The 20,064-nt window shown below is 44.8% G+C and overlaps 1 protein-coding gene across 1 annotated transcript in view; it reads right to left on the reverse strand.

The window, feature by feature from the left end:
• LOC147737064 (uncharacterized) overlaps window positions 1-20,064 on the reverse strand; it is a 398,800-nt gene that overhangs the window by 235,456 nt on the left and 143,280 nt on the right. The window contains exon 4 of the mRNA XM_086922721.1: window positions 17,388-17,396. Coding sequence (XP_086778847.1) covers window positions 17,388-17,396 — 9 coding nt within the window. The remainder of the gene's footprint in view (window positions 1-17,387; window positions 17,397-20,064) is intronic.

The following is a 20,064-nucleotide window of genomic DNA, read 5'->3' on the forward strand; positions in this document are numbered from 1 at the left end:
CGGCGGACTCCTCTGTCCCTATTTCATTCCTTGTATGATCTGAGACTTTCATGTTTAAGTCACGCACAGTAGAAGGGCTATCCTCTGTAATGTCAATGGAGTCCTCCTGGCATAAACTACTCGCCGGGCTCCCACCTTCCAAACTAATTTGCAAGGCGTATTGAGATGCTAAGTCCTCACAGGACGAGGGCAACGATGCTTCAGACATGGAGTAAAAGTCGCCAGACTCACCATCGGGTTGAGTCTGTTCTTGTAGCGCTTCTGTAGCTCCTTTCTGCTGCTCTACTGCATCTTCCAAGCTAGAAATGCGAGTCTCAGCCTCGTTAAACCTGTTAGCTGCATCTGCTTGTGACTTTGCAAGCCTTCGGACTGAATTTTGGAGCTTGCGACACATACTCTGCACTCTGTGGCTCTCCTCCCTAGTCTCATCCCGCAGTGAAATTATGGATTCATAAATCAGTGTTAATGAAATCTCAGTACTCCCTTCGGCGGCGGACTCCTCTGTCCCTATTTCATTCCTTGTATGATCTGAGACTTCCATGTTTAAGTCACGCACAGTAGAAGGGCTATCCTCTGTAATGTCAATGGAGTCCTCCTGGCATAAACTACTTGCCGGGCTCCCTCCTTCCAAACTCATTTGCAAGGCGTATTGAGATGCTAAGTCCTCACAGGACGAGGGCAACGATGCTTCAGACATGGAGTAAAAGTCGCCAGACTCACCATCGGGTTGAGCCTGTTCCTGTTCCTGTCCCTGCTCCTTGCCTCCAGCGTCACCAAGGGCAGAGGTCTCCCCAAGTTCTTGACTCTCCATGATGTTAGTAGTAATTTTAGAGGGGGAGCCCGCAGTTGTAACCTTTACACTTGCCCCCTTCGCTCTCTCCTTTTCTATCGCTGCTGCCGCTGCAAAGATAGAGGGGATCACCCCATTCTTGTCTGCCCCACCCCCAGTTGTGATCGCATTGGCACTTAGCTGTGCTCCCTTCACTTTCCCTGGCTCCACTGGTGTTTTGGGTTGGGTCTTCTTGCTCGTACCAGTTTTGCCCCCTTCCTTGGGAGCGCCGTTTTCCCCCAGGTCCTCTGCGGCTTTCTGTGTCCCCATTGTACCTTTGGGAGCCCTATCTTCACCCTTTGGTGCTTTAAAGTCCGTCTGCCGACTAACAAAGGTCTCACAAAAGTCTCACTCTGCACCCACTTACACTCTGTGCCTTGCCGTGCCACTCACCGCAGCAATCCTCGCAGTGTCACTCCGCCCAGTGCTATGAAGCAATTGGGTCTCCTGCAAAACATCCAGTATTCCAAGCTGCAAGACACGTAAGCGATTCTGGCGTTTTCCCTGCGTTTCCCTCCGTCGCTACCTTCAGAGCCTGCAAAGTCGGGAAGCCGTGCTGAGCCCAGATCGGCCCAGTCAGCCACAGGTGTGTCAGGTCAGAAGCTCAGGTGGGGAGCGCCGTAATCCACCGGGCGCCGCCGCTCCAATGCCGGTGAGTTTCTCCCTCCTAGCTCCGCAAATACACATGTCACGGCGCTATCAGCAACAGGAATCTAAAATCGGTTACTCTGCACAGTGCGGTTTTCAACCAGCCGTCCTACATCCACCACAGTATTGCGGGTTCCGATGAAACGCCAACTCTGCCAGATAGGTCAGGTCTTCTCGGCTGTTGCGGCTTGCAGGGACGCGAGGAGTGGTCAGCCTACACCTCCACTCTCGCGGACGCCATCTTGCCCCAATCCATACTTTGTTCTAAATGCTGTTTTCCATTCGTCTCCACTTCTCACTCAAATTAAATGGTACACTCCCTGTAAATCTAACTTCATGAAGATTTTGGCATCTTTTAGTTAATCAAGAAGAACTGAAATCACGGGAAGAGGATAACAATTCTTTATTGTAATCTTGTTCAAGGCACAATAATCTATACACATTTTCAGATCTCCGTCACGTTTCGGAACGAAAAATAACGGTGAAGAAACGGGGGACTGTGATGGTCGTATGAACCCGTTTTCTAAGTATTTCTAAATGTAATCTTTAAGATGCCAGTTTCCAGCTTCAGTAAGCGCATACATTTGGCTACAAGGAAGGTTAGATCCAGGTTCCAAATCGAATTTTGCAGTCATACGACCGATGTGAGGGCAACTTCTTTGAATCCAATTCACTGAAAACTTCAGCAAACTCTTGATATTCTACCGGAAGACTCACAGTTTGCCCCTCACACACCATCATCTTTTGCTCGCATAATAAAGTTGCTGGATTTCCATCTTGCTCTTTTTGCTTTTCTCCGAAGCAATTCTCCAAACAATAACTTGAGTTAAACTTCATGGTTCGATCACTCCAGTTATTTGTTGTGTTGTGTTCAGTTAAGCAAGTCAAACCCAGGATGATTCCAAACTGTGGAGCATTGATCAAGATAAATTGAATCTCTTCCTTTTGAACTTCGACAGTGTCAAGTTCCACAACTTCCGTGTGACTGGTTATTGGGCCGGAAGATACATTTGTACCCTCAACAGCCCTAACTGATTCCCTTCTCTTTTTAGGTAATGCCTCAGACCAATTTTCGAGGCATATTTAAGGTGACAAAAGTTCCCCGTAGCACCGGAGTCCAGCATCATGGCCATTCCTGAAAGAACTCTGTCTCGAAATCTTAGGGTCATCGTCAGAATGAGGTGTGGAGCGGAAGATTGTAGAGTATTGGCCACTTGATGAGAAATTGAAGTTGTATGCTTGTTAGCAACCACCAGCCCAACTCCTTCTACTGGTGGTGCAGAGAGTTTTCCTTCTTGAAGGTTTTTGGCTTCTTGGGACATTCCTTTACAAAATGTCCACTTATACCACAATAAAGCCATAGATTATTCTGTTGGCGCTTTTATTTCTCTTCTTTGGAAAGGGGGCCTCTAATAGTTCCAATTTGCTTAGGTTCGACTCCATGTTCTTTATCACCAGCTTTACCAACCTCTGCTCTGACCCGGTCAAAGCGTGGTACACTGGGCCGCAATTCGTGGCGTCTTTCACCCCTTCTTTCCGTTTGTTGATAATCTATCTCTAAAACGAGATCAATCAAAGCTGAAACTTCTGTAGGGCGATTTGGGATCTGTGACAAAGCATCCTTTAAGTCATATTTCAAACACCGATAGAACAAGGCTGCCCTTTTGGCCTTTGGCCATTCAGTTTCTACAACAAGTTTGTTCAATTGGGCCAGATAAGTGACAAGCTCTCGATTCCCTTGCCTCAACACCATTAATTCATTATCCATAGCCTGTGCCTCCTTCTGACGATCAAAAATTCGATAAAACTCTTTCTTGAATTCCTCGAAGTTATATAAAAATAGTGAGTCTTGGGTGACCAGGGGCATTGGCCACGAAGCTGCATCTCCATTGAGATACGACAAGATGAAAGCTATACGAGATTGTGCATCTGGGAAGACAGTGGGCCGACACATGAAGTACAATGAGCACTGAGTTAAGAAAATTTGGGCCTTCATTACAAATTTGATTACCTTATTTTTCTCACTGACTCCTATCAACTCTGGTTGAATCTCTTTAAGAATATTTCCTAAATTTTTTTTAATTGATCCCTTTAGCCATTCTGCTCGGGTGAGTATTGACGTGGGCACTTCACTCTGTCAAGGGTCGTGGTTACTCACGGTGCCAACAGTCCATGGGAATAGAACAATGAGATTTTCCAAATTCCACCACTGGTTTCCCACAGCCCAGCCATCAACTGAAGAGATAACTAGTGGCTGAGCGAACCCAGCCGGGGAAAGGGGAATGGGACAGAGAAGAGACTGCCTGACCTTCTCGCTCTTCCACTCTACTTCTTACTTTCTGCCGTACTCCGTTTTATGCCTTTCTTACTCCCTCGCTCTCTTAATAATAATAATACTGTTTTTTCTATAGCGCGAACAGCTACCTCAACTAGGAGGTGTCCCGGCGCTGTGAGAGCAAAACAAAGCCAGACTGCCCGGTGAGCAAGCAAAGTTAATGATCCAGTGAAAATAACTAAAACTTGAGCTGTTTCCTAAAGCTCAGTTCTGACCGGGCACTTTGCAAATCAGGTGGTAGGGTGTTCCACAGTCGAGCCGTGTTAGCTGAAAAAGTCCGACCGCCCAGTCTTGCCCTTTTGACTCGTGGCACACTCAGTAAAACCCGATCAATCGAGCGAAGAGAGCGGGTCTGAGTGTATCCGGGGAGTAGTGATCTCAGGTAGTTGGGGCATGTGTCGTGCAGAGCCCTAAAGGCCAGTGTGAGAGCTTTAAATTTAATCCTGCTGGATATCGGCAGCCAATGCAGAGAACGAAGATGGGGGGAAACGTGCTCTTTAAAGGGTATATGCTTCAGCAGCCTAGCCGCAGCATTCTGTACAGTTTGCAGCCGTTGGGTCAGATATTTAGGAAGATCCATATACAGGCCATTGGCATAGTCCAGCCTCGATGTAATTGTGGCATGGATCACCGTTTTCGGTGACTTGCTGAATTTGGGGCGCGAAAGAAAGGTTATCGTCCCATTTTACCCCAAGGTTCTTTGCCCAGTGGCTGGGGATGGGGGGGGGTCCCCATCTCAGCCGGCCACCATAGATCTGCCGGGGGGTATAGATCGAAGATTTTCCCTCGAATTGAGAAACTAGGATTGTTTTAAATTCAAATTCTTCTTGTCCTTCCACTAAGATAGGTTCTCTGTTTCTCAATCCTTTCAAATGGGATGAAACCTTTTTAAGATGGGAAACATGAAACACTGGGTCTTTTTTTAGCTTTGTTGGTAGTTTTAGTTTGAAAGTCATTGGATTCACTACTTGCTCCACAAGAAATGGACCTATAATTCGGGTTTGAAACTTTCTATTTCCTTTAAGCTTTAGGTTTCTTGTGCTCAACCAAACCCTGTTCCCTGTACTCAAATCTAGTTCAGGTCTTCTTTTTTTATCTGCACTTTGCTTGTAGCGTTCCTTAGCTTTCATTAAGTTCTTGGTGGCAGACTTGTGTACCTTGCTAAGATGCTGTGCAAAGTTTTGTGCTGCAGGCACCGACACTTCTTTAGAGGAAACCACAGAATTTGGATGCCTTCCATAATTCAAGTAGAAAGGGGAAAAACCAGTATAGGCATTCTTAGCATTATTATGTGCCAACTCTGCAGTCCAAAGAAGGTCAGGTCACTCTCAAATTTGATCCAAGAGAAACAGTATGAGATACTTTTCTAACTCTTGATTGGCCCTTTCGGTTTGACCATCTGTTTGTGGATTAAAACTCGTTGAATAACATGTCTCAATTCCCAAACCCCTTGAGTAATCCTTCCAAAAATGGGATAGAAATTGAGATCCACGATCTGTGATCAAAACCTTTGGAATGCCATGTATCTTAATAACACTTTGATTGAATTGTGTGACTATTTGTTTTGCAGATGACTTCCCTTTCAGGGCAACAAAATGCTCAATTTTTGAGAAGGCGTCTTTTATGACTAATACTGAACTGAATCCCTGACTAGAAGGCAATTCAAAAATCAAATCCATAGTCACAGTGTGCCAGGGAAATGGTGGGGTAGGCAAAGGTCTCAATAAACCCTGAGGAGCCAGCTTATCTTTCTTCCCCATTGTACAAATCTCACAGCCTTCCACATAAACTTGAACATCTTTGGTCAACCCTGGCCAACAAAACTGTCTCCTTAACAACTCCTCCGTTTGATGGATTCCAGGGTGACAAGCCAATGGACTGTCATGACAGTCGATCAATGCTTTTAGTTGAAGTTCTTTGATTGGTAAGTACAAGGCCTTGGAATGAAACAGTAATCCATCAACAATTTCTCGAGTTGACTCCTTCTCCGCCCAGGGCTGCATTTCTTCAGAAGTTAAGGCTTCATTGACCTTGTCTACAAGAGTTTTCTCACTAGTTGCTCCAATGATCGTAGTTTCAGGAACTATCTTTTGATCTCTGTTAGATCTGGGGGTCTCTGGTTGGCTCAGGTAGGTACTTGTGACAAGCAGGGACCCTCTCCTCTAGTCAGGACAAGGGATTACACTCCTAAAATAACCCCTGCTCACCCTCTAGGTAGCTTGGCACGAGCAGTCAAGGCTTAATTCAGAAGCGTTGTAAGTTAAGCAGTTGTGACCACATACAGTAACCCAGTGACAACACTACAAATGGACACCACACAGCTTTTATATAAAAAATAAGTAGACTTTATATGGAGTTACCACAAGACCATAAACGACAAAACTACACACTCTGATTACTTTAAGATGGTAGATTTAAGCTTAGTTCAGTTCAGTTCTTAGATGCGACACTCTGCGTCAATATACCTTAGGTTGCGTTGCGCTTCCACGACAAGCAATGTCGCAGCGATGGCAAATGTGACAAAGTTCAGGGGCAAAGAAATAAAGACGTGAAGATCTTCCAGATGAAGCACGCTTCTGGGGGATGCGAGAAGTTCTCGGTTCGATGCATGGACTACAGCGGCGACATCCAAGATGCGACGGCAGCAGCTCCAGCGTTGACGTTCTTCTCCCACGATGCGTGGTGCTTCCACACGATGCGACAACTACAGCGGCGACATCCAAGATGCGACGGCAGCAGCTCTGATGGCGTCGCGCTTCTCGGGAGATGCGAGGTGCTCTTGGTCGATGCGGTGCAATGCAACAGTTCCAGTGGCCATACCCTCCTTCGGAGTTGCGACGGCAGGCACAGCGACGGCAACACGCTCCGACCTCATTGCGAGATTCTTCTCCTGATGCGGTGCAGTGCGTCAACTACAGCGGCGACGTCCTCCTTCGGAGTTGCGCCGGCAGCAGCAGCGACGGCGACACGATTCCTCTTCGTTTCGGCACGCTTCTCTCCGATGTGGTGCAGTGCGAGAGTTCCAGAGGCGACACCCCCCTTTCGGAGTTGCGATGGCAGGCACAGTGACGGCGACACGCTTCTTCTCGTTGAGTCGCACTTCCAGCTCCTTGCGACACGCATTTCCTCAGAAGACCCGAAACAGCAGCAGGTACTTCCAGAAAAACTCTGGGGAGCTGGGGGTTGAAGTCTGTTGTCCCTGAAACTTCAGCAGGAGGCTAGCTCTTTTCCAAGCACTGGGAGATTCTTCACAAGTTGAAAGCAAAGTACACAAAGTTCCTTTCTCCTTCCTTTGGCAGTAAGGCAACCACTGCAGGCCAATCCAGCAAGCAGCGCTTCAGCTCGGGAATAGTCTGTGCTCAGTTTCTTCAGGTTCCTCTCCTCAGTAAACGCTTCTTCTTGTAGTCCAAAGTGATCTACTTCCATGGGATCAGGGTCCCAATATTTATACCCCAAAATCCTTTGTTCTCTGAGGGGAGGGGGGCCTTTGCCCAGTCCAAACCAGTTCTGAAGCACTCTGTTTACCAGACTTCTCCCCTCCTTTCACAGTGCAGAGCATGCACATCAGACGCCCCACAGGAGGGGGAGCCAGCATTGTGGAAGGCAAGTGCAGCACTTTGTTTACATGACTCCTTCTCTTCTTTCAGTGTGCAGGGCAGAGACATCAGCCGCTCCCCAGGAGATAGAGCCAGCATTGTGGAAGGCAGGCACAGCCATATTCAGAGTTCATGTGCAACTCCTCCCTCCCATCTAGATGCAGATCTCTCTATTCACCACTGGGTGACTCATCCTGTCTATTGGAAGCCCCCAGCCCTGTCACTCACAATACCAGACAAAGGAATACACAACCTAGCAGAGGCAGGCTTGAAAGGTTAGGCAAGCAAATACCTACTTTCTTAAAGTGGTATTTGCAAACACAGAATATTAAAACCAACTTCACTAAAAGATGTATTTTATTATTCTGAGTTCATTCATACTATGACTAAACCCCATTTTCTACCATGTTCTCGGGGTCTGTTAGGATTATAAAATGTAACAAGTCTAACAGCCCATTCTGGCCTATGGAGAACAGGTAGCCTTGCAATAGTGAAAAACGAAAATGGCTGTAATTCACTATTAGGACATACCACACATATCAGGGCTTGCCCTACCTTATACTTACAATGCACCCTGCCTACCTTAGGGGTTTCTGATCTGAAGAAAAGGGAAGGTTTAGGGACTGGCAAGTGGGTGCTCTTGCCCAGTCAGCATGACAGTACCAGACTGCACACAGGCTCTGCAATGGCAAACCTTAGACACATTTTACATGGCTGCTTCTGTGGGTGGCACAACCAGTGCTGCAGGCCCACCAGCAGCATTTGGATTTACACGCCCTGGGCAAACTTAGTCCACTAGACTAGGGTCTGATAAGTAAACCATATAGCCAAACATGGAACCACTAATTAATACATTAATTTATAATAGGGAGAGCATATGCACCACATGTTTTGCTCTGAGAAGGTAATGTCGCCATTCTTGGAAAGCATCTTTGAAAGTGAGGAGTTCTTTATCTGAAATAGTATCAGTTATTTCCGTTGGTTGCAATTTTCTAGAGTAATATGCCACCGGACGCAACTGTTCGGTCTCTTAGTGTCTCTGTGAAAGTACCCCTCCGATGGCCTGTTCAGAAGCATCAGTCTCCAGGTAAAACGGTTGAGTAGGATACGCATGCAGCAGAATTGGCGCAGTGGAAAAACTCTTCTTTAAGAACTGGAAAGCATCTTCTGCCTCGGCCGACTATTAAAAAAGTACTCCTTTCCATAGCAATTTAGTAATTGGAAGTACCTTCAGGGAAAATTCTCGAATGAATCTGCGATAGAAATTTGCAAACCCGATGAAGCTCTGTATTTCATACTTAAATCCTCACAGACGGGATTCAGGCCGGGCCAGAGCACGGAGGCTGAAATGGTTGCGGTAGTAGAAGAAGCCAGAAAGATCATAGATTCAGGAGGATCAGTGGCAGTGATCCTCCTGGATCTGAGTGCGGCCTTCGACACCGTTAACCATCTTACCCTGGTCCACAGACCTGAGGGTCTGGGCATTTCAGGGTCTGCCCTGTCCTGGCTGGAATCCTTTTTGAACGGCCGGTCTTTTCAGGTGGCGGATGGTAATTTCACTTCTCAAATAACACCTATACACTGTGATGTTCCTCAGGGCTCTTCCCTGAGCCCAACCCTTTTTAACGTTTACATGTCCCCCCTTGAGAAGAGGCAAGATGGCGGCGGCTCATTAGACCGCTGTGAGACACTCTCTCGTGCCGAGCCTAACTAATGGGCTAGGAGGAGGGTTTGGACCTTTGGCGCTCACTGAGGCCCGCTGAAAAGTGCTACAAGCGGCTACAAGTGGCATCAGAAAGCAGCCGTGTTGGAACTACAGTGGCATACAGGGTTAAAGCATGAAGAATGAATGGTGCCTACCTTGATGCATCAGGAGACTCTTCATCCTCATCGGGGCAGTCACGGCCGCTACTCCATTGTATCGCATCAGCCCTCAGCCTTACGGTGTTAAGGCTCTTCATTCAGCTTCGTGCCAGCAGAGAATCCCCTGGCGATCAGGACAAGCTTAGAAGTGCTCCTGTTATTGACCTTGTCTCGCAGAACACGCAGAACACGCAGATGGCTCCGAAGAATGCTGCAGGGGTGGCGGCTGCTTCAAAAACCCGGGCAGCCAAGCAAGCGCTTCGTGATCAGAAGCTGGCGGCAAGGCGCGCAGGTTCCCTTACGGATGAAGCCGTCGGCTCCGATGGGGGACAGGCTCAGTCTCAGTTGAAACACCAGAAAGCCGCAAAAATCACCAACATTCCGGGCCCGGGTCCCTCTGTTGTGGACCTACTTCGGAAAACGCCGGCCGGAGCTGCACCCTCCCCCTCCCTTCACCACGCAACAAGCGGCCCGCTGATTGCAGCACCGCCCGCAATCCCGGTGGCGCCCTCCAGCGCGGATTCGTTGGTGCTAGCAGCGGCCCGCTCCGAGCCTCTCGAGGGAGTGAGTATTCCAGTGAGTATTCCAGCTATAGCTACAGCTACAGTCGACTTGCCCACACCGTCGCAAGGCTTAGCAGTCTCTGTAGAAGGCCCAGGGGGTTTTACTGAAGAGACGGTAGGGGCAAAAATTCTAACAGTACCGGCAACACTGAATTCTCAAGCGCAAGCAGTATTAGCAGCATTAGCAGGGGTGAATGTGCCGCTTCAGGAGCCAGGTCCGATAATAATTGTGCCTACAGCATCAACACCTATCACAAATGAGTCACTGCAAGCAGAGGTCATACAACCGAAGTTACAGTTACAGTCACAGGCCGATGCTGCACTTGCCCCTACAACTGGCACAGGCAATACAGTTAATATGCCCAAACAGCCACGGACTGAAACTCTTTTTGCTCCACTTAACTTGGCTAACGAGGGGGGCAATTTAACATCACCCCCTCCAGTACAGACTTTGGCTCAGGCACAAGGCACTCCGGCAGCAGCCACACTAGTGGGGAATGAAAATGAAGAGGGGTCAATAGCGTCTATGCCAGACCCTATTGGTGGAGCCGGGATCGCTTCCGACACGGACCTAGAACCATCAGAATTTTATACTATCTCTGAAGGCCGCGAGGACCCAGGATGGCACCATGATTTGGATTCCGATTTAGATTCCCTATCCGATTTGCACACAGGCTCCAGCACCAGCACACAAGATAGCGATGCGGATGAGCTATTGGGCAAAACCACAATGGGAAGGCATACAGTGATTAAAAAAAAAAGAAGCCATCACGACGCGGCAGGTCCTCTCTGGGATTATGCTCCGGCAACAACCTCCAGTTCTCAGGGTCCCTCTTCCTTGAAGGAGCAAAACACTACCTTAACATCGGTAATGGACACAGTGCTGCAGGCGATTGCCTCCCACAGGGAACAAACCTCCAAAGATGGTCGGAAGGCTCAGCAAGCCCTACAAAAGGTACAAGGCGTGGTACGTAAGCTCTCCAAATCTGTAGCGGCCTCCAACGCAAGAATGGCAGATATGGAAGATCGGATAGTGGTCAACAAGGCTGAAGAAACGGTGGTGAAAGAACAGGTCGATGCCCATGACGCAGAACTGACTGATGTAAGGTGGAAGCTCGAGGAGATGGAAAATCGCATGCACCGCAACAACCTCCGGATATTGGGGGTTCCGGAGAAAAGCGAAGGAGACAACATACGCGTTTTTGTGATTCAACTCTTCAAAGATACATTTCCCGAGTTATCCTCATGGAATTGGGAGCTAGAAGTCCAGCGTGTCCACAGAACCCCGTTTACATTACGGGCTATTAACTCACAAAGCAAATACCCTAGGGCGATACTAGTCTATTTCGGCAACTTTCTTTTACGTCAAGCTATTGCCGAGAAAGCGAGGACTGATGCTCATCGGTCTCGAGGTGACATCTCATACTTTGTTAGGCCAGATTTTTGCCACACAACTGTGGAGCGGAGATTGCGGCTTCGACAGCTAATTAAACCCTTTTTGGACAAAAAGGCCAAGGTTTATTTGAATAACCCTGCTACGCTCAAAATTCTGTATAAGGGTCAGGTTAAATTCTTCACCTCTGAAATCAAAGCGAAGGCCTTTTTAGACAGCCTGACCTAAATATGAGATAATGGTACTTTTCATCAAGAACTCTAAGTTCAGTGATTACTATGATTACTATATAACCCCCGGCTGGTGGGTTGTGGTTTATGACATAGGAGGTATAAGTACATTTAATGGAATTATGTAGTCCTAATTTTGGCGCCTATTCTTATCTCTCTGATAGTCACTTAGAGTATGAATATGATGTCTCTATCACTGCTCCAATGATTTATTGTTTGGCACTTATGGGTTCTCTTTTCGCCTCAGCAGGCTCCATAAGGTCCTAAATTGGCTATTCTATTCTAGATTTATCTTTCTACTGTTTTGTACCTCTCCGCTAGCCCGCACATGTGCTATTAGGTAAACTCGGAAGTAATAATATGGCACGGCGCAGGGGGTGTCTCTCCATCACTACAGACTCTAGCTAGAGTCTATATGCCTCAAAGGGTGGTGTGTGGGGGGAGGGGCTCGGGGAGGGGGATGGTGGGTAAGGGGGTGAAGGGGGGGGGGGGAATGCAAAAAAATTGGCAAACTCAGTCGTAAGTTGAGATGCACACAAAGATCATGGTTTGATTTGAACCAATATAGCCAAAACAAAAAACAAAATTGTAAAATGCAAAACTGTATTATGCATTTTGAGAACATTGGTGGTGCACGGTTCCAATACATTAAACCTGGGCTAGACTCTCATGTTAGTAAATGGGGAGAATAAGTTTATGCACTTGGAATGTGGCAGGCCTAATCATAATAATAAAAGGGCCCAGCTATTTCAATTGACACGTCAGAACCCAGTTGACATAATATGCCTGCAAGAGACACATATAGCATATACAGACAGAGACTTACTCAAATTACCTGGTTATAGCCTCATGGTAACTACATCCCAAACATCCAAAACCAGAGGGGTAGCCATCTTAACTAAACCTATAAAAGGTTCCCCAATTCGTAAATTGGCCGACAAACATGGTAGATGGGTCATAGTTCAGCTACAGTTAGGTATTACTATCTGTGCAATTTATGGCTCAAACCTAGACGACCCTGATATTTTTCGGGAGCTCGAAATTGAATTGGCTTCTTGGATTGGCCCTCTGATTCTTTGCGGGGACTTTAATATTGATATAGGGCTGCCCGTAGAGAATCACCTGTCTTTAAATTATAAAGGGCGTAAACCGAAGGTATACAGTGCATTAGGGCGGATGATGAAAAGCCATAATCTAGTGGACGTCTGGGGGCTGCTCCGGGGGCCAAACACAGATGGTTTTACTTACTTTTCTTTCCCCCATAATAAGTACGTCCGAATCGATTATATTATGTCATCTATAGAGGAGGGGGACATTATAGAAATAACTAAATCCCCAAAAACAATATCCGACCATAATGCGCTGACCTTCATCTTCGATACTGCCAGTATGGTTAAGCCAAAGACTCAATGGACTTTTGACAGGAGGCTACTGGTTAATCAGGAATATATAACCTATATTAAATCATGGGCCCAGTCTTTTTTTGATTGTAACCAGTTTAGTGCGTCCCGTTTAATAGTATGGGACTGTTTTAAAGCAGCATTGAGGGGAGAAACTATTTCATTTGTAGCCAATAAACGAAAGAATGAAAAGCATATTAACACACAACTTATGCAAGAACTCTCTAATCCCGAGACTCATCACGCCTCCCAAATAAATCAGGCTCAAAGAGGTCAAGTAGATTCTACCCCAGATCCTGGAAAAACTTTAAACAAAATAATGATCTTAAAAAATGAGATCAACAGTATGCTCATTCAAAAAGCTGCTGAAACTTATCAGGCTAATAAGACTAGACTGTATGAATCAGGAGAAAACGTGGGGAAGCAGCTAGCATTACGTACTCGACAAAAACAATCACTGGGCAGTATTAAGAAGATCGAATTCGAGGGTAATGAGCATACAACTCCTAAAGAGATTGTTAAAGTATTCCAAAAGTATTATCAAAAACTTTACGGCAGCGATATCTCACACTCTAATAGCGAAATAACAACATTCTTAAACAATTGGCTCCCAGACCAGGCTTTACATAAAGCTATTGATGACAAGACTAAGGCTAATCTGGATAGAGAAATTACGCTCATTGAAGTGGAGATTGCTTTAGCTGAGCTGGCCAACGGTAAAGCGGCGGGTCCGGATAAAATCCCATTGGATCTATATAAAATCCTTGGTGATCAAATAACCCCTTTTTTGCTTGATCTGTTCCTTGAAGTGCAGTACCACACAACTCCTCCAGAGTCATGGAAGCAAACAAATATAATAATTTTTCATAAAAAGGGCAAACCACCTCACCTTCCTTCTTCATATAGGCCCATATCCTTGATCAACTCCGACTCAAAGCTATATGCTAAAATATTTGCAAACCGGCTGAGTGGGGTCATCGAACATCTTGTGTCCCCGTGGCAACATGGCTTTATCCCCGGCAAGGGTACTACAGACCATACTCGGAGAGCCATAACCCTGTTTGACATCATGGGCGCCACGGGGGGTGAGATGTCGATGATCCTCCTCGATGCCGAAAAGGCATTTGATCGAGTATCATGGCAGTTTCTTTGGAACATCTTGAAAAGTAAAAATTTTGGAAACAACTTTATTAAAGCCATTAAAGCCATCTACATCAACCCCACGGCCAAAATCTCCATAGCCAGCGATGAGTCGGAGTTTATCAAGGTACAAAGAGGCACAAGGCAGGGCTGCCCATGTTCCCCGGTTTTATTTGCCCTCTATATCGATCCCCTTATTCAGAAGTTATTAACTTCACCTGCAATTCAACCAGTCATCACTGGGTCTTTCTCCACTAAAGTCATGGCATATGCAGACGATGTCGCTGTTATAACCACCAATCCTTCTGAAGCAATTTTTGAAATCGAGACAATCACTCAGGCATTTGGGTTGTATTCAGGGTACTCTTTCAATAGGGACAACACGGTGGTACTAGCCACTAACAACACTCATTATGAAGGCACACTCAGGGTTAAACAGGCTACATATTTAGGAGTATGCCTCTCTGCGGAGGTAAGCAAGATTAGCAATCTAAATTATTCCCCCCTTATTGATAAAATCAAAGGTGATCTTAGAAGGATAGATAGCTTGCACCTGTCGATAATAGGCTGGGCCAATTATGTTAAAATGAATATATTCCCACGGGTTTTATTTTTTTTTAGAGCAATCCCTTTACTGCCTGGAGAACACTTTATTAAGACTATTGATTCCCTTATTTCAAAGTTTATTTGGAGTTATGGTAAAATAAGACGGGCCCTCCCTCTGCTGGCGCTACCTCAAGATAGAGGTGGCTTAGCTTTACCGAATTTAGGATTATATCTTTGGGCAACACTAGTACAATATATGGACCCTCTTCTGACTGCTAAACCTGGAGTTTTAACCTCTATAGCTCCATATATTCCGTCGGTATATGAGCTTAGCTTGGGTGAGAAATACAAGGGGCTGTTTTTAAGACAGGTAGAACCATCATACTACAAAAAAATCAAATTAAAGACAGTTTTAGATGCACGTGTGGTATGGAAAGCTATCTGTAAACATCTGGATATTCCTACATTTACGAAATATACACCACTATGGCACTGCAAAATCATCTCCCCCATTCTTAACGACATTAGATCTCAGAGGTGGGAGCTCCTAGGTATTAATACAATAGGCGATTTTTTTGGTAACAGCATCCCATCATCTTTTGAGTCTTTCCAAGAAAGATACAACATTCCCGCTCGGGATTTCCTAAAATTCTATCAAATATCGTCCAGCATTTGCAATACTACACCAAAAATTCTACTAGATAATATACCATTACTGGACATTATAGGGAAAAACTCTACAAGAATCGGGGTTCTATATCAGATGTTTATGGCCAACGCTCCTGACGACCTTGAATGCACGGAACAATCTTTGGCCTCGAAATTAGTTAACCCCAACGTAGATATAGATCTCTCGCTAGCTCTCTCAGCAAAGTACTTCATAGCTTCTAATTTAAAGGCCCAAGATTACAGAATCATATATAATCTATACTATACGCCAGCCAAATTGTTTGCTTGGGGGCTCAGGACTGATGACAATTGTCCTAGATGTAATCAGCCACTTGCAAATCTCTGCATATGTTCTCTGAATGTCCTGCATTGGCAACAGTCAAGGCTATGATACTGGAGTATTGGGCCCAAATCTTTGGGCATCGGATAAGAGACTCTATAACATTGCACTTATTAGGCCATGACGATTCCCTGGATCACAATAGTGAAGAACAGGCGGTACTTTTTCTGGGATATGCCGTACTTCGAATAATTTTGGCAGCTAGATGGAAAGATGTAGAGCCCCCTACCTTTCATATGTGGCTTAGTCGATTTATTGCCATCTATAAACAGAAAATCGCAATTTATGCCACAAGAGGTAGGAAAATGAGGGCAATAGGAAAACAGCTGTGGGAGCCCATTACTAGGTGGTATAATATCGAAAGTGGAAATCATGATTTGGATATATGATTGTGTATTTTGATACTTTGTTTCTTTTCTTCTCCCTTCCTTTTCACCTTTTTTCCTTATTAACTATTTGATCTTCCGTGTTTCTGGCTTTGCATTATGGCGCTGTTCGGTATGGTTAAAATGTATATGCTTTTGGTTGCTTTTACTTTCAATCCCTTAGCATAACTTTAATTCACGGATGTTCCATATGCTTTAGGTATTATATTGGTTACTCACTTCAACATATGACATGCTTGTACGTTGTACTCCATGCATACTTTACTCATCTGCATTGTTTATTTTAGTAACTTGTTTTGCTTGTCTGAATTTGCCAATGAAAAAAAAAAAAAAGAGAAGATTGTCACCCCATTCGGTATCAAGTTATTAACCTATGCAGATGATACCCAGTTGGTCGTATCCCTAAGTCAGCACGACCATTCCCCTATCATTATCTATTCCTGTCTTGGGGACATTACCAAATGGATGGACAGGTCCCATCTGAAGCTAAATGGCGACAAGACGGAGATCTTGGTTCTGGCAACCGATCACACTATCGCCCAGAGAACTTGTGGCCTCCCTGCATGGGTACACCCCAATCCCTAAGTGTGAAATTAAAAGTCTGGGGATTTGGCTGGACGAAGGCCTCACCTTTACCACCCATGCCAGAAAAACTGCTGGAACCTGCTATGGCCTCTTGCGCACTTCCCGAAAATTTTTACCCTTACTCCCCACTCAATCCCGAAAGCTGCTGATCCAAGGTCTGGTACTGTCCCGTTTAGACTACGGCAATACCCTGTACCTCGGGCCCTCAACAAAGTGATGGCAAAGCTCCAGGTTGTGCAAAATGTTGCTGCCCGACTTCTCACGGGCTCGAACAGCCGTTGCTCAGCCAAACCAGCCCTTAAGTCACTCCACTGGCTGCCTATTCAAGAAAGGGTGCACTTTATGGCCCTTTTTACCACTCATAAAGTCCTGCATGGGAAGTCCCCTCCCATTCTAAAGGACCTTGTCGTTCCCCACAAAACTAATAGAACCCTCTGTTCCACACACCTACACCTGACATCAATACCCAGGATCAAGAGGGCTCGATCTGGAGGCCGTCTCTTTTCATATAATGCCTCCAAACTGTGGAACGCACTGCCATTAAACATCCGGTCCCTGCCCGAACTGCTTTCATTTCGCAAACTTCTTAAGACATGGCTGTTCCCTTAATCTTCCCCCTTTCAACCTCTTCTGCTCTATCACTAGCGCTGGGACGCTCATGGGCAGCCATGCGCTTTACAAATCTGTAAACATAAACATAAACAGAGGTTGGAGGAGGCCGATTTAAGAACGCCTCATTCTTTTTAGCATCCATGGTAAGACCTTCTGGGCAATTACAAATCCCAAGAAATCCACAGGTTTCACTCCAAAAGCGCATTTTTCAAGTTTTACGTAAAGCTCACTTTCCTTCAGGCAATGCAAAACTCTTTTGACCTGTTGCCGATCTTCTTCTGATGAGGAATAAATCAAAATGTTTTTGATGTAAACAATCGCGCATTGATCAATGAACTCCTTCAGGACATCATTAATGAAGTACTGGAACGCTGCAGGAGCGTTGCTCAAACTGTAGGGCATCACTTGGTACTCATATAATCCATAATTTGTTCTATTTTTTTTTTTAATTTTCTTTCCACACTTCCAAGACATGATAGACATTTGACAATACACAATTTCCATATATAATGCTTACATGATTATCATACATTGTTTTATCCAGCTGGGCCTTTTCGTTAGAGTCCATCAAGAAAAATACGCAAAAAAGAACATAAATGTAAATAATCTGCTGGGAAAGATTAATTTGCCTTATCATTGCAAAATCCCCTTTTTTTACTTTAGCTTAAAAAATATAGTTGTCATGTTGCATTTCCACAGTTGTTAGTCTTTATACCTTCCATAATTCCTTGTACTTTACAGATTAGTATTCTCAATTATTCATATGGGCCAAGAATTGCTCCCAACTCATAAGACCCAATTTCCGTTTTCGTGCCCCCTGTAGCGAATATAGACTAAATTCCAAACTTGAAATTCTATATAACTTGGCCCTCCACACCTCAGATCTTGGAGGCTCCTGGCATAGCCAGTCCCCCGCTATACATAAGCGGGCAATAGTCATTGCAACAAATAAAAAATATCTGAACTTATATAAACTACCCCCCTTTGAAACATCCTGGCCCATCCCTAACAACATCAAAGCTGGGGTTATCCGAACAGGTGTCTCTAGTATATCAGATAAAAATCTTACCATAGCTTGTATGAAAGGAAGCAATTTAACACAAGTATAAAAAATATGATCTATATCCGCATCGGATGAAACTCATCGGAAACATTTGCCATCGTAACTGCTACCCCATTTTTTCATCCGCACGGGTGTATAATATAACCTGAATATAGTTTTAAAAATCTGTACTTGTAAATTTGCTGACATAAGAACTTCCCTAGCTCTTACAATCGCTTCCTCTATTGATATATCTTTTTCATTCTCACCAAGAGTTTCTACCCAATATGCCATATGTTTTTCCAAGTCATCCTTCTTTCACCAATTCTACAGTGAGCCTTTAGAGCCTCCATCAAAGGGTTAGATATCAGTTTTAAGTTCGTTTTAACTAAAAAATCCCTGATTTGTAAATACTTGAAAAACTGTGTTTGTGGTATGCCATAAACCTGTGAAAGGGATGAGAACTGTTTGAAAGTTCCACTTTGATCATACAAATCACCTAGCATCTTAATCCCTTTAGCATGCCAGGTCCTCGCCACACTATCACCACAAATAGCTGGGAGCAATTTTATCGCGTTTAATGGGGAATAACAAGTTATAGTTCCTAAGTCGATTAATTTGCGTACTTTCTTCCAAATTTTACTGGCTGCTACTACCGTCTTAAACTTCACTCTTTTGTAATAGCTCCATTCTATTTCCCTGAACAAACTCTGATTTGCTGCCATTCCCAGGGTTAAATGATATATAGAGATATTGGAACTTAACGTTGTTACATTAATTCCCTCTTCATCTCCCATCAATAAAATATGCATCTTTTGCAGAAAGCAGACATAATAATACAATACAAAATCAGGAACCGATAGTCCCCCCCTGTCTTTTGGTAGTGTCATAAACCGCATAGCTCTCCAGGGTTTACCAGGAGTCCATATGAATCTGGCACACAAAGCCTGTAGTTGTTGAATTTGGGCTGGTAGTATTTCTAATGGTAAGGATCTAAAAAGATATAGAACACTTGGTAATATACTCATTTTTAATATATTGGTTCGGCCGATTAAAGTAAAATGTAGCCTCCCCCACTTCTCTAAGGATTCCGCTATATTTCTGTACGGTGTAACCCAATTAGCTGAGACTACCTCCGACATGGCGGTCCTTATCTTAACCCCCAAGTAGGTTGCTTCTACTACTTTTCTCTAGGATCATTGACCTTCACTGTTTCAGAACACACCAGCTATGTTTTTGTGGCATTTAACTTATAGCCGGACAATAAACCGAAAATCTTGGCTAAGTGTTCAATTTCCCCCAATCCAAGAATCGGATCTTCTGTAGTCACTGCAATATCATCTGCAAAGACAAAAACAGTGTGGGGCGTATTGCGCACATAGAAAGGTTTGATAGCCTCGCTGCTAATGAGCATACCAATAAAGGGATTTATATATAATGCAAAAAGAAGAGGAGAGGAAGGGCATCCCTGCCTTGTACCTCTAGTTATCTGCACTATGTCTGAAGTTGCTCCCATAGACACTATCCTAGCAGTTGGTGCCACATATAAAATTTGCAATGCCGTCATAAACTTCCTAGGAAATCCCATTTTCTCCATTAACTTCCATAAATACTTCCATTCCACGCGGTCGAACGCTTTTTCAGCGTCCAGTAGTATCAGCCCTAAACTGCGTTTCTCTACCTCTGCTATATCAAACAAAGTAATAACTTTGTTGATATGTGCCACTGTTCCTCTCCCTGGAATGAAGCCGTGCTGCTCATCAAATACTAGTGAGGTAATGACTTTTGATATCCGGTTTGCTAGAATTTTGGAATAAATCTTCCCATCACAGTTTAAAAGTGATATGGGGCGATATGACCCCGGAAGATCGGTCTCTTTTCCCTTCT

This window comes from Lissotriton vulgaris, chromosome 1_1, assembly GCF_964263255.1.
Source record: "Lissotriton vulgaris chromosome 1_1, aLisVul1.2, whole genome shotgun sequence".
Lineage (NCBI taxonomy): Eukaryota > Metazoa > Chordata > Amphibia > Caudata > Salamandridae > Lissotriton > Lissotriton vulgaris.